The 15,303-nt window shown below is 40.2% G+C and overlaps 1 protein-coding gene across 3 annotated transcripts in view; it reads left to right on the top strand.

Annotated features, from left to right (window-relative positions):
• The first annotated feature begins 1,697 nt into the window (after window positions 1–1,697).
• Window positions 1,698–15,303, top strand: part of GREM2 (gremlin 2, DAN family BMP antagonist) — a 112,534-nt gene continuing 98,928 nt past the window's right edge. The window contains exons 1-2 of one of the 3 annotated variants that reach the window (XM_072830423.1): window positions 2,271–2,409; window positions 2,817–2,985. In XM_072830423.1, coding sequence (XP_072686524.1) covers window positions 2,978–2,985 — 8 coding nt within the window. In that variant the 5' untranslated portion in view covers window positions 2,271–2,409; window positions 2,817–2,977. Of the gene's footprint in view, window positions 1,928–2,270; window positions 2,410–2,816; window positions 2,986–15,303 lie in introns of those variants that run through there. The other 2 variants (XM_072830425.1, XM_072830424.1) reach the window with 2 other exon arrangements.

Raw genomic sequence — 15,303 nt, forward strand, 5'->3', positions numbered from 1 at the left:
TCATCTGTGAGGTTGTTATCCGGTATTTTATTTGCACTGTCTTTCCAGGAATATAAAGAGTGATGATGTTCCCCTCAAATAACAAGCAGAAAACATAACATCCTGCTTGTTGTTATCAATCACTTCTTTCTTTTTTGAAGGCAACTCTTAGAAATTACAAATTATTGGCGATTTATCAGAACGTATCATGATCTGTCCCAGAATTATGTGTAAAATAACTATTTACCAAGTTGGTCAGATGATTTCATGAATTGTTAGCTTGTTTGTGCAAAGGCACACAGGAATCCAAATCTGCTGCATTAACACTTCACTTTCCTTTGAGCTGAATAATTTGTATAGAATGGTAATCTCAAAAAGATAAGAAGAAATGCAGTCATCCAATCTCCCAGCTCTGTTTGCTGTCTACCTTCATAACCTAAGGCAAGTCACTTTATCATTCTCTGACTCTGTTTCTCCACCTGGAAAATCTGGAAAGTCTTACCTATGACTCCCTTCTTTCTACAACTGCTGAGACCTTTAAAGGAAATACACTTCACACATTCAAAGATTTATGTCAGTGTTATTTTTTTTTAAACTGTTTACCTAAAGGAAGGGAATAGATTAGAATTGTAAAAGTAATAAGGAGATGCCATTTGAAGTTGGACTGTTGTTGGCAGAAACCAGTGTGGCCAAATGTGGTTTTGTTTTATATTTCTTTTGTCAAATTCAGCTGGTTTCAGGTTAGCCTACTCTGAAAATAAGCCTTCTTGGAACATGTCCAAGTAAGAAAAGCAAGCAGGTAGTTGGTTTGGTGATAATAAATTTCAAAAACTAATTTTTATTTCCTGTGACTTCGCAACAAAATGTGTTGTGAACAGGGCTGAAACCAGATCATCAAATACCAAAATAGTACACAAAATCCCGTAACACTGGGGGAAAATTTCAAGTCAAAAATCAAAACAGAGCTCAGTGACTTCGGAAGCAATGTTTCTTGTCATTAAATTTAACTGTCATTAAAATTTTAACAGGCACAAGTGAAAATGATTTGGTGGGGGGAAACTAAGGGAGGGTCTGTGTTAGAAAACACAGTGAAGTTTTATTTTATTCTTAATTTTCCCAGCCAAGTTTGTCAGATCTCAGAAAATTTTTCTTGGGCTCATTCTCTAACTGAAGGTTTATCACTCTTGATATACACAGATTGAACATTTTAATGCAGGAAACTTTATCAGTAGAGTGTCACCAGCCTTCTTTGACCAGTGAATCACACTAAGAGAGTGTCTGTCTTGAGACCATCAGTAGAGAGAAGACCAAAAAATTTAAAAAAATAAAAAATAATAAAAAAAGCAGCAGCAGCAGCAGCATGCAGGCGTCACTGGAGCCTTCTGATATAACACACGGAGCCCACGCAGCACAAGAATTGGTCTGGCGTCATTGTTCATGTTCGCTGGATGCTGTAAAGTCTGATTTGCATTAGAAACCTCTGCATTCAATAAACAAAAATAGGGATAATGACCAAAGCGCTATTTGGAACAGAAAACAAACTCAAGCAATGAGTGTTTTCCACTGAATTCATTCAAGATTTTATTAGTTGAGCTCTCACTTAGGTTATTAGGCTCAGCTTGCCTTTAATTTCTTTGGCCTCAGTTATTCAAAACAAAAGGAGCCTAGTGTGTGCGCGCGTGTGTATGTGTGTGTGTGCGCGCGCACACACACACACACACACACGGACGCATCACACACAGGCTTTGTACATTCTTCACATTGCAAACCCATCAACAAAAGGAGGAAGAAGATCTGAGGGGAATGAGTGGTTTTTGCGGGTTTAGGGATGGAGAATTTCTCTGCATAAACAAGAAGGTTTGGATTGGAAGCCTGCTAAAAAAAATGTTAACAGCTGACCACAGGGTTGTAAATCCAGACTGGAAGGAGAAAAAGAGAAACATTGCAAGTGAGTGAAGTGTGTGTGGCTGCAATGTTTGTGGGTTAGATGAGAAACAAGCGCTGAGTGAAACCGAGAAGGGGGGTGGGGGGTGGCTGGTGTGATTTGTTTGGCGTGCAGAGCCAATAGGAATCCCAGACTGCGATAATATCCCGGTGCAGCGCCGCGCGGAGTCAGAGCTGAGCCCCGGGCCGGTGCACATCTGCGAGCCGCAGCCCAGCGCGCGCCGCGGAGCCGGCGCCCCGCCGCCCCCAGCCCCAGCCCCAGCCCCAGCCCGGTCCCCGGCCCCGGCCCCGGCCCCGGCCCCCGCCCCGGCCCCCGCCCCGGCCCCGGCCCCGGCCCCGGCCCGCGCGCCTCCGCATGCGCGTCCGCGCCGCCCCGGCCGCGGGCCCCCGAAGGCGGCAGAGCGAGAGCCGGCGCACCGCGCGCAGGGGACTGTAGAGCGCGGAGGAGCGGGACGCGAGGAGGCGGCTTCCATCACGTCATTGCAGGTACGCAGCTTGTCACCACGAGCGCGGCGCAGACACGGTTTCTGATTTCTACCTTCGCAAGGCACTTGAAAGTAATTGACATCGTTGTTCCCCCCGCGCTGGCCGGAGTAGAAAGCACCGAGGGTCTCTCCCGATGCCCCCTAGATGATCAAAGCCGTTACCGTGTGTCTGGGGGCTGCAGGGTCTGTCCACCTATTGAATTCTCTGTGGGTGTAAAGCAAAGACCTTCCAACTTGACCGTCATCTCTTTCTTTAAAACCACATCAGTATCTGCATGTTGTCATGCTGCCCACTTGTGTATCTTGGTGACCCCCCCCCCCCTCCCCGTTACAGTTGTGACCTGTAGCAACTCAAACAGCATCTGATGGTTAGAAAGCAGGCGTTGAACGTTCCCACCTCCCCATCAGGTTAATACCCTCCCTTGAAGGAGTCGGGAACCAGAGAGGACTTGAGCGTGGTTTTCATCTCTAAAGCCTGTGGCCAACGTGGACTAAACTCATGAGTTGAAATAGCACTGTATTGCTTCGCTGTGGTCCAAGATAAAGAGAGGAAGGAGAAAGATTTCTCAATGGAATGGTCAGTGGCTCTTCTTGTGTACCTGATTTATCTCTACATTGTCTTACCAGTTGAATATGCAATTCTGTTCTGCACCCTCAGGCAGGATGAGTTCCAAGACCTCATGTATTATTGCATTAAAGAGTCATGAATTGGAATTGTGTCATAAATGTGATACTTGTAAGGAAATGCCCATTTTTGGTTTGATTTAATTTGGTACTAAAATCGGTAGGCATCTGGCCATTTCTTTTCCTTTCTTTATTCATTTTATTTTGAGACATGAATTTTGTAAAAAAAAAAAAAAAGAATTCTGTGTCTTGGGATTTTACAGGGTTTGATTTCAAATTTTGAAGATGATTATATAACTTTTTTTCCCCCCGTTGATTACTTGTGATTAAATTAACATTGCTTAATGGGTTCAGTCTTTGCCTTGGAAAAGCCAGTGGGGATTGAATGAAGGCTGAGTTAAAAGATTAGTCTTGCTTTGGGCGATCCTCAAATAACTACTATATAGCTGCTCTGAATCCCTGGATAAAGAGCTTTTCCTGCAGTTCAGAACAGACACAGATTGGGACTCTAGTTCCACAGGAGAATGGCACTACAGCAGGTGCAGGACCAATAGAATATGTTACCTTATTAGCACTTTTCCCAGTGGATTCTTGGTGGAACATATTCAAACCATCCATTGGTAATTCACAATCAGTTCCCCACTCTGTCATGCCTGTTTTTTAGGGCACTCCTTATCCAAGACATGTGCCTGCCCAAGGTAGATAAGGAAGTTATAAGAAAGGTATTTGCTTTACATATCTCAATGGGGAATTTACACTGACCTGGTTTTTATCAAATTAACATGTTCTTTTGTCATTAAGGAAACTGCATGCTTAGCTCTACCATGGAGTCATGAAAACTGCTCATATTTTTGTCCAGTGCCGAGTTTGAATGATTTAGCAGGTATTTTTGAAATCATGTCAAGGAATACACATGGCAAGTGAATGTTTTATTTAGGAGAGAACATTCTGATTTTATAGATGATATTTTTCTCTTTTTACATCACAAAGGAAACTAGTTGTCAAGAATTTACCTATTTAAATAAATACTATTTAACTGACCCAACGAAATTCTACTTCCAGTTAAAAGGGCAGTTTTGCATTACTATAAACATTTTTTAATCTACAAATATAATAACTGAAATAAATTGAGACTCATTTTCCCCTTGCCATTCAAACTCTAAAGCAATTTGGGGCATGTCGGTAGTGACAAAGTAAATGTGAGGCTGAATATATAAACACACTTTATCTGGACTAAGAGACGCTGATGGTGTTTGGAAGATAAATGTAAACAATGCTTTGATTACTCATTGTTTTGTGCTATCATTCTTCACTGAGAGAAGTAATGAAAAGTTCATTCCCTGTGCATTTTAGTATAGCCAGCTAGAGCTTTAGATACCCGCCAGTTATAAGTTTGGTAAAATTTAAACAAGATACATGCCTTTAAATCTCTTTAAAGTAAACACCTCTTCCTTAGATCTCTTCCTCTAAAGCAAAGGAATGGAATTAGGTTCCCAGTCTGGGCACCGAGTTCTTATTGATATGAAAAGGGCTGGCCGGCCTAGGTCAAGGACAAACACTTAGAGTCTGCAGAGGCACAGGCACACAACAGATTAGACCAGCCACATTACGCCAGCGTTGCTACAGCAATCATGCGAGGTTGCAAGCATTTTCTCAGTATCAGGGTCCTTTAAGTATTTAGGAGAAAGTGATGAATTATTGCAACCAAAGGTGCCAAGTGTTGGGTTTAAAAACAAGTTACACAAAGAACCAGCAAATAAGACAAATTGTTTTGAAGGGGAAGGTATACAATTATGGACTTGGCCTCTGGTGCCGTCTACTTCTGTGTTTGCTTAGCTGTTTCTGTTCCTACCACAGAGTTCCCTCTTATAAAAATCAGACATGCTGACCTAATAATGTGTAGAATTAATTTTGATCACAAGTCAGGCTAAAGTTTGGTCTTCAAACCACTAAGCTAAATACAGATATTTCCCATGGCCACACCTTCTAATTGGGAATATGTCTGTGATTGGCCAGCTCATCTATAAGACCCAGCTTATGTGGAACACTGATTTGCAGTGTAGAGTCCCAGAGCCACGTGGGAGTAAGAGGATGAATAGGGAGAGGGTCAAGGCACTAAGGTATGAGGGGAGATGGTATAAATATGAATCCAAGAGTAAGGGGAATAGTGAGTTTGTTTCCTCAAACAAGCTTCAAATATAAACTCTTAGTGAGATTTCCTAAATATTTTAAACAAATTCTCATGTATACACACACACCTTGCACCCAGGTGTGGGATGAAAATAAATACATTTGACGTGCTGGTAACATTCCCAGACACATAGGCCAGGAGAGGGCAGCATGCAAACTGTGAAAAGTGATGTCTTCTCTTGACCAGGGGGAGACTCCAATCTCCAGAATAGCTAAACCAGTCTGCCTAACTGTATATACCTTCTTCCCTTTGAAAAGTAGAGTCTAGAGCCTTACTTAATAAGGGATATACTGGAATGCCTGGGTGGCTCAGCGGTTAAGCGGCTGCCTTCCAGCTCAGGGCGTGATGCTGGAGTCCTGGGGATCGAGTCCCACAACGGGCTCCCCGCGTGGAGCCTGCTTCTCCCTCTGCCTATGTCTCTGTTTCTCTCTCTGTGTGTGTCTCTCATGAATAAATAAATAAAATCTTTTTTAAAAAAAAAGAAGGGGGATACACCATTCAGAAGACTTTTTTCTACTTTTGCTTCCAGAATTGGTGCCGCCTGGCAAAATAAGAAAAGCAGCATATTTAAGAGAGAACTCAACTTCTCTTTCTTTGAATTAGCTTCATTCTTTGAAGTTATTCAAGTGATCTTTATCTTTACTCTGCTAGGAGATGGATGAGAGAAAGGGAAGTAGAATACAGAGAAAAAGAGAAGAGAGAGAATAGGGTTTCTTGAGTTGGTGCTCCAAGGGGAAATTCTTTTTTTTTTTTTTTTAAGATTTTATTTATTTATGAGAGACAGAGAGAGACAGAGACACAGGCAGAAGGAGAAGCAGGCTCCACGCACTAGAGCCAGACGTGGGACTCGATCCCTGGTCTCCAGGATCACGCCCTGGGCTGAAGGCGCGCTAAACCGCTGAGCCACCCAGGCTGCCCCAGGGGGAAATTCTTATGAGCTACTTTATCCATAAACCTAGCCTTTGTTTTAAACATGTCTCAAAGGTAGGTTCAGGGCCACAAGAATACATTTTGTACAGTGATAGTCAAGTGTGTCTCTAGAATCCTAGCAAATTTGGTTTCAAAACAGAAGAGCTGGAATAGCTTTTTTAAGTGTTTTTTTCAGAGTCTAAGATATGTGGTAGAATAACAAGAATTATGCATCTATCTCTTAGAATCTCAGAGATGGTCAGACTAGTCCCTACTACACCTAGTCTGGCTTTTTAAAAATTCATGGCTAATAAGCCTCGCACTGTTGTTACTTTCATGATCAGCCATATTCTGGGGCCAAACTATAAATGTGCATAGAAGAGAGAAATAATCACTCAAAGTGGGCAACCTGTGGCTGGCAGTGATAATTCCTGTATGCTTCATCTTAATTTAGCTAGGTTGGTGATTTTAGCTTTAGGAACACCTTTGTCTCTTCACCATCTTTGGGTCAAATGCCATACAACTTGCTGCTAAATATGAAGGCTAGGGGATACAGCTCAGAGGGGGCTTTAAAACAAAGTCTGGGAGGCCCAGAAAAAAGTTTTCTTGGTGAAAAGCTGCGGTTCTTCCTGAGAGCAGAGGAGGGAGAAGGGACACTGGGGTGGGGGTGGGCAGGCAAGGTTGAGGGAAGCTGTGACCTCTGTGTCAGGAAAGGGTAGGGAATCCTGGGACTGCCCATCAGGGGCTCGGCCTGTGCGCAGGACACTGCTTCTTTCTAGTGCCACTGTGTTCTGCTGGGAGGTATGGTGTCCTTGAATCAAAGCAAAAAGTTTTTTCAAGGACAAAGTAAAGATTTCCTGGTGTCTGGGAAGAAAGGGAGGTCACACTGTGTCTCCCCCATTCTCAACCATGTTAACCTCTAACACACCCAAGTACTGTATGGAATTACACGGTGCCCCAATAGTGCAGAAGCTTGGATGAAGGGGGAACCAAACACAATGTTGTAATAGTGAGGTATCAGCAACAAGGGAAGGAGAGATAAATCCTAGAGGCTGAGAAGGTCCACTGCTGCTTCTCAGTTTTTGATGTCACATCCCATCTCCTTTCAGTCAGAGAAACTCTGGATTCCATCTCTTTTTTCTAGATTACTTTGTAATAAAGGAATCCCATGGCTAAAGGGTAAATCTCTTTGAAGGCACTTACCTGTTTGAGAGGCAAAGCAGGGTAAGTAAGATCATAGTATGCTCGCAGATATAGTAACCCTCAGGAGAAGACATACCTGAGAGTATGTTACACTAAGAAAACATCTCTGAATTATGAATGCAAGGGAATTAGAGACAAAGGAAATACATGACTTAATGAAAAACTTGTCCCCAAAGAGAGCTTTTAAAGGATATGGTGCCAGGAGCAGGAATATTCACAAACATGACTTTCATGTTATGGATTAGTAGCAGTTCCAAGCTAAAATTCTCCTCTCCTGTAATTTATTTAAACAGCGGGAGGGGGGTGGAAAAAGAGAACACGGTGAGCAAGGGAACACTTGACTAACTCATGTGAAATGCTAAGCTGAGTTGACTTTGTCTAGTACAAATACCATCTGCATTAAAAATTATTCCACCTGGTTCTACAGCTGTGACTCTAAAAGCTGGAGGAAGCTAATCTTATCACCTATGGGAAACTTGCCACCTCACTCTGCTTTTATGCAATTACAATACATACTCTGGATAATGCATTATATTTTCTAATTGTAGTAGCAGTGTTTTGGGAAAGTTGATAGATGTGTTGATATTTTACTTACAGTTAATAAAAACCCAGCAGCTGTATAATGAGATTTCATTGCCAACTGCTTTTTCTAGGAATCTAAATTTCATCAAATTTTCAAGCTATCTTTAATTTTCCCCTTATTGATCATTTTCAAAATAAGATTGATCTAACATTGATCTAACATCAATGCTGAACACATACCAGATTATACTAGATACATTCCTGCATAATATGTAATTTAATCTTTACCACCACCCCAAGGATTTATCTCTTGCAAGTTTTATTAATTAAGGCAATTGGTTATAACATTTGATAGCTAAGAACATAACCATTTATGCAAGCATTCATTCAACAGATAGCTACTGAGCTGCTTCTTTGTATAGTAGAAACAACAGAAATAGTAATAAAATAGTCTGGTTATTATCTCTAGCATGATCCTTTACATGCATTGTTGCATTTAATCCCTAGATAAACCAGTTACTCACACATGTAAACACAACAAGCAAACATCTTCCTATATAGTACCAACTGGTTACTAAGTGATTACAATTGTGTATATGGAAATAGTCTTGATTGACTATTGCTTGATTTAAGTCTATTGGCATAGGAGTGTTTCATTTGAGGAGATGAAAAATGAGTATAAACAGATGAAAAATACCCTCAAGCCTACTACTTGAAAGAGAACATAGATTGGTGTCCATTTTAACCTCTTTGCTGAGGATATATTTATGTCTTAGGGCCATATCCTCTGGCCTTCAGAGAGCACTCTTCACTGTTCTTCGTTAAATATATGGAGCAATACAGAAATGTGTAGCTTCAAATATATATATATATATATATATATATATATATATATATATATCTCCAAGACTTTAACTTGACAAATAATATGGAAAAAGTACTTAAGATATCTCACTTCTGTGAATTCAGAGAATGTAAACTTTGGAGAAAACAGACAATTGCTGACAATAGTATCACTGTGTTTCAGAGGCCCAAAAGGTATTAAGACCCCTTTGACCTAGAAAAGGGTTATCTAGTTATTCATAAAAGTTATTAAGCTAGGAAAGTCAGGAGACAAGGTTTGCACCTGTTCCTGTTTTTCATACTGGACACGTGGCCTTAGGAAGAGGTAGAGCCTACAGTCTCTTGAGTTTACTCTTTCAAAAGAAAAAGCGGAAGTGGATCATTGTATTTGATTCCAGCCCTAAACATCAGTTCTGCGTGTTTCCTTCTGGGACAACAGCTGACATTCCTTGAGGGATGACCATTTGTTAAATATTTAATAGGTATCATCTAAATCTTTAACAAGAGCCTAGGATTCTTACTATTATTCCCATTTTACAGGTGAGATAACCAAGGCTTAGAGAGCTCAAGAGCTTTCAAAAATTAACACAGCCAAGCAAATTGTCGAACTGGGTTTCCACTCCCTCCTCCACCTCTCCCATTGTATGTTGCACCTTCATTCACTTATTTATAGTAGGTATGGAGAAGATACCATGTGCAAGGTGCTGTGCAAGATTCTAGGGGATAATCACGAAGAGCTCAAATAAGTGGGAAAGACAGGGAATACCCTAGCAATTATAGTGGTGTTTGCTGAGTATGATAATATGGAATGCTTTGAGAATCTATAGTATTATTTTGTCTTGTCAACAAAACCATTTGACAGTTTAAGTCTACTGATTATAATAGCACAACTCTTTTCTTTATATCATTTTGGATATTCCTCCCCCTCCAATATAGTGTGGTTTTAGTCTTCCTTGTATAATTATTTTTGTCATATGTCTATGTCTGTTACTAAATTTTAAATTCCCTTGAGGACGGAGGCCATTTCTTATTCATCTTTTTGCTTCCCAGCACAGAATTGGTGCTTAATTAATCGTACCACTATTGAGCTCCAGCTACATCTAATTTACAGCTAGGATCAGAGACTCCTGCTTATCTGCTGGAAGGCGCAGTCTTCAAAAAGCTTTAAATACACACATCCAGCATAAGCTAAACAAATGACAAACTCAGTCATTCATCTTGGGGAAAAAAAAACCTTTTTTTTTTCTTTTAGTTTTGTGTTACTAATCCCTTGTGTTACATACTTGTGTTTAAAATGATCATTTCAGTAAGAAAATCAAACTGTCACTAAAAGTCAATCCTCTTTTTAAACAACTTACTACTTTGACTGTAAAATAGTTAATCAGCCATTTTGACACATTTTTCTCCCCAAGAGACAACTTCATCATGAGAGGGTGCCAAGGTGTTCCTTCAAGTTTATCCTTCATTCCTCTGGGGTTATGTGGGCTGGTCATAACATACTGGAATGTTTGCTTACTCTCTGGGTTTTGTGCTTTAATTTGGAAATTAACAAACTCTAGCTCAATGCAGAGAAAGTGTTACCAAAGATTACCAAAGATTCTGGAAACAAAGTCAGTTTTTTAATTGGATGGCTTAATTCAGGAGAAGCAGGAGAGTTAAGACTGATTTGCTGTGTGTGGTTGCAAAAAGCAAATTTTTAAGAATCTCTGTGAAAGAATTCTTTACCTTGAGGTAGTTTGTGACAATTCAAGGAAGTCTATGAATTTGGGTGGGAAAAAATTACATCTTTGGTTCTGCTACCCTGTAACTGAAATTTCCCATCCCCTTTAGTTATGAATGTGAGTAACACACCACAGTAGTATTAGTAGAACTGTCGCCTTGTCACCAATAGAAATCAGGGCTATTTTCATATCATATTAGAGTTGATACAGATGTTTCAAAATATCACTTACACATAGCACTACTTCAAAATTATGATAGTTATACCTATTTCTAGACATGTTGTAAAGAAGACCACATAAATCTGTGTCTTTTGTTTTTAAAACATATTGATATACATACATATTTGTATACTTATACACATATACACACATACATATATACACACACACATACATGCATAGTTTCCTATTTAGAGTATATATTTCTGAGAGTGCCTGGGTGGTTCAGTTGGTTAAACATCTGACTCTTGATTTCGGCTCAGGTTATGATCCCAGAGCTCATGTCAGACTGCACTGAGCGTGGAGCCTGCTTAATATTCTCTTTATTCTTCTCTCTCAGCCCCTCCCTGCTCATTCTTTACATCTTAAAAAAAAGTATACATTTCTGAACTTAGGAACATTATCCTAAGGAAATTCACTAGACTCAAAGGCAGTCCATGGGAAAAAAAATGTAGAACACCATACTCTATAGGATGGTAAATTTGGCTTATTAGATGGCAAATGGTTTCTCACCTTAAGTTGCCCCAAATGGAATGGGCCACACTGTGAGCCAAGGAAGCTCGTGCTGGCAAGAGGTGGTGCGGAGGTTGGGTTCAGTTGAGGGGAGTGATACATCTGATATGGAGTGGGACCTTGATGCTACCACCTAACACTGAGGCTACGTGGTTGAGACCAAGAGGCAAAGAAAAGTCCATTGCTTTCCTCAATTTAAATTTTCAAGGGTTTGAGCCAACTGGCTTCTGTAAGGAAAGAAGAGTCCTTCAAAGGCATATATCATGCCACATATCTTTGTGTTTGTTTCTAGCGTAGACTCAAATATCAGTAAGTACTTGTGAATTGGATGGCTGAGAGCCATAGTTGCTGATCAGGTCTGGCTAGTACCCTTTATAAAGACTCAGAGACTCACCACGTGGGTCACCACGTGAGGTTCCTAGGCATAGATAGCTCTAGGCTGCATTGTAATTGTCTTTTCATTTCTTCTCTCCCCTGAGGTACTGTGAGATATTTAAGGGGTCATGCATTTTCATCTTGATGTCTCTAGTCCAAGATAGTTCATGTTTGGCAAATGAATCAATGAATGCCCCTGTAGAGGTCACTGTTGTTGCAGAACCAGTGGCCCTATATTTTAAAAATAAATTAAGGAAGAAAATATGAGAAAGAATACTTCTGATTTTACTCAATAAAAGTATCATTATGGTATGGGCTCATGAAGAACATAGTTCTGGACTACTGAGTACCGAAATAAAAACATCAGGGAAGAATTTTGTTCATGGCAAAATGAGCAACTTCTCTTCTACTCAACTCAATGAAAGTGTTGATAGCAAATACCTTTCAGGATGGCTAGGGCCTTGATGGGCTCTGGTAACCTCTAGTGAGGTAAAGCACTTTATTTAAGCTGAAGAGGAGAGAAGTTCTCCTTAATAGAGGATGCCAAGACGTTCCTGCCAATGTATAGTTCATTCTTTCATTGTTAGGAATTTGGGAAGGCAGTGCTTACACTGGAAGGCAGAGTTGGGAGAGGATGAGAAAGGACTTATCGAGCACACACTATGCATTTTTAGGTATTTGAACACACTATGTCGTTGAGTTTTTATAAAAACTTCTTGTGGTACGTGCTCTTGTCCACATTTTACCAACAAAGAACTGAAGTTTATTAAGCTTCAGTAAATTTCCTAACTTCGCACAGCCATTAAGTGGCTAAGTAATCGAATAGCTTACGAACTCCAAATAAAATTCATTGCCTCTTCACCACAACAAAGCTCTAAAACATTGCCTTTTTCTTCAATAATTTTGGCTCTGTTGCATCACAGTGATGTAGGGTTCATACTAGACACTCACAGAAATAAGAGTCTAGGTAGGCTGTGTTGGGTAGATAATCAAACACAAAGGAAGTGTGCACTACTTGTTTAAGGCATGAACTTTGGAGTCAGATAATCCTGGCTCCATTCCTATCTGAGTGGCACTACTACTCAGAAGCAGTGATCCTCATCTAAATGTGCATAGTATTAAGAATTTTATAAAATAATGCTTTCAGCCCAGGCACAAAAAAATGCAGGTCTTGTTATTATTTGTTTATTTATTTACCAGGCTTTTGATATTAGTGGATTGGCAGAGGGGGAGGAGGGCGGAGAAACAAAGGTCTTCAGAATAAGCGTCTGTGAATTTTAATAAAAGAACAGCACATTACTGTGAATACTTGAGAACTGGGGTTCAAATCCAGTTTTATGAACTGAGATAAATAAATCATTTGAGACTTAATTTTATCTTTTAAATATAATAATTATCTAGAAGCATTAAACACTCCCACCAGAACCATTGATTCTTCTGACAAATATTTATAGATCCAGAGATTTATAGATAGTAGAATAGATGGATCATATTTTCAAGGAGCTTACGGCTAATGGAGAAGACAAGATCTATATGTCAGTTATGAGAACGTCAGGTAAGAACTGGATAAAATTGACAAAGATGGAGACAAAGTGACAAGGGCATTGGAGGAGTGAGATGTTACTTCCAATGAAGAATTTTTGATGCTCCAATAAGGCTGGGGCAAATCACACTGTGTGCCACTTTGCATTATTTTCTTTCTGTTTTCTCTACCTTATGACCTGTGTTATGTATTAATGTCTTCTAACTCATTGAGTTTTAGAGATACAAAGAAACAATTTATTAAATCTTATCATCTTACACATAAGAACTGATAGCCCAGAAAGTTGTGTGCCCTGTAAGACTGCTAACTACTTATTTTGTAGAACTAGAAGTAGTTCCCAGGTTCTTCCATCTATTCCTCTTTCTACTACACCATGCTCCCCAGTGGACCTCTACCATTAAGCTAAGCCTAAATCAACAGTACACAGAGTGCTGTAGGAGATTTCACAAAGGTCCAAGGTGCAGCCTACAGGGTGTGCGCCAGAGTGGGGGAGAAATCATTTTGCTTTGGGGACAGTAGAAGGATTTTGTATAAATGCAGTGTAGTCTGTTGTTGTTTAATTTGAATGAACTTTTCTCCTGCTCTCTGCAATAGTAGATAATTCCAGAGCTTGAACTCCCCAAGGCTGAGGTTCATTGAAATAGTTACAATCAGTTTTAGAAGTCCAACAATGCCTTCAAACCAAGCGGCGAACAAATGGAAAATGGAATAAAGTATTAGGAGATGTTCTCCTAGTACTTGCGTTCTCCTTCCCAGGTCACCAAGTGTCATGACAGATTCCGGCTTACTGAAGTAATAACAATGACTTTCCCTTCCCTCTGTTTGGGGGGGTGGATGGATTTATTATTGTTATATACGTAGTCAGGTTTTTCCACATCCCCAACAATTAGTGTCTTCTCTAGTTCAAATGGCCTAGCCAGACAGGTTTACTTGGTCACATTTAGAATTACTTTAACCAACAAATGCAGCCAAAGAAGAGAAGTGGTGTCAGAGTCCACCCAGAATTTTCCCACTCTTTTTGTCAGAGGAAGGTCATTCTCAGGAGGAAAATATTATGATCTTCTTTAGCCAGGTTATGTTGGCACAGTGGTCTGTCTCCCTCCTCTTTCCTTTTATTTCTGGAACCAAGCATGCACAGAACCAGACATACACCTAGGACAGGTCACCACAGTAAACAGTGGCACCTCCCTCCTTTCCTTTTTATGAATGAATGTATGAGGTGCAGCAGTCCCTACATATGGTAATGAGGGTCAACAAGAGATAGACTGTTCACTGTGGGAGAAGTACTATCCCTTATACAGTCAGGAGGATGCTTTACTCCAGGAGAGAAAGCAGTAGGATGTAGGGCATGGATCAAGCAGGCTGTACCCAAGACAGGAAAGCCACACCCTATGACTTTCATTCACGATTGCTGCTCTACCCCAGCTGAGTCTATATGCCATTGATCTCAAGTAATTGGGCCGTGGAAGATGAAACAACTAACTCTTCATAAAACTTCTTTTTATCCAAATTTGGAGCAAAAATTGTGAACTCTATTCTTGGGGTTGAATGAGACGGCACTGGTGATGACTGATGTCTGAATAGGCACCATATGGATTTGTACAAAGGGAAGAAAATAATCCTCAGTTGTAAAAATATCTTTGGTCTTCATAAGGGTGATATGCACCCACATGTTTCTGTCAGGTGGTTTTGCTATAAACGATTATTCTTGGACTAATAGGAAAATTTCCTTTTATAGTGATTGTACATTTTCCCAGATTATCAGTGTAGCATGCAAAATCCCACAACTTCAGAAACTCAAAAGATCAAAGGCAGAGAGGCCAGTGGAGTCTTTAGACTCACCACACACCAGAACAATAGTTTGGCTACCAGAAAGCCCCTTTAATGACAACAAGAAAGTGTACTCTCATAATTACTAAACTGCACTGTGAAAATTGATATGCATTCCTAATTCCTGCATTAGATATTCCTGTTGTTTCTTGATGGCAGTAAAATTCAGATTGTCTCCATATGATTAAAACATTGGCCAATTGAGGTTTGGAGGCATTTAGTCAATATTAACTGCTGTGGTGTTGAACTGATTTTCTGTTTCAAGTGACAGCCAAGACTATCAAATAAACCCCAAACTATTTATTAGGGCGGCTTCTGAATATATAGGCTGTGGCTCGTGACACAGATTCAATAATCTCATTAAAGGAGAGGAAAAGATTTTTTCCATCTGTGTAAACCCCC

The sequence above is a fragment of the Canis lupus genome, chromosome 6 (assembly GCF_048164855.1).
Source record: "Canis lupus baileyi chromosome 6, mCanLup2.hap1, whole genome shotgun sequence".
NCBI lineage: Eukaryota > Metazoa > Chordata > Mammalia > Carnivora > Canidae > Canis > Canis lupus.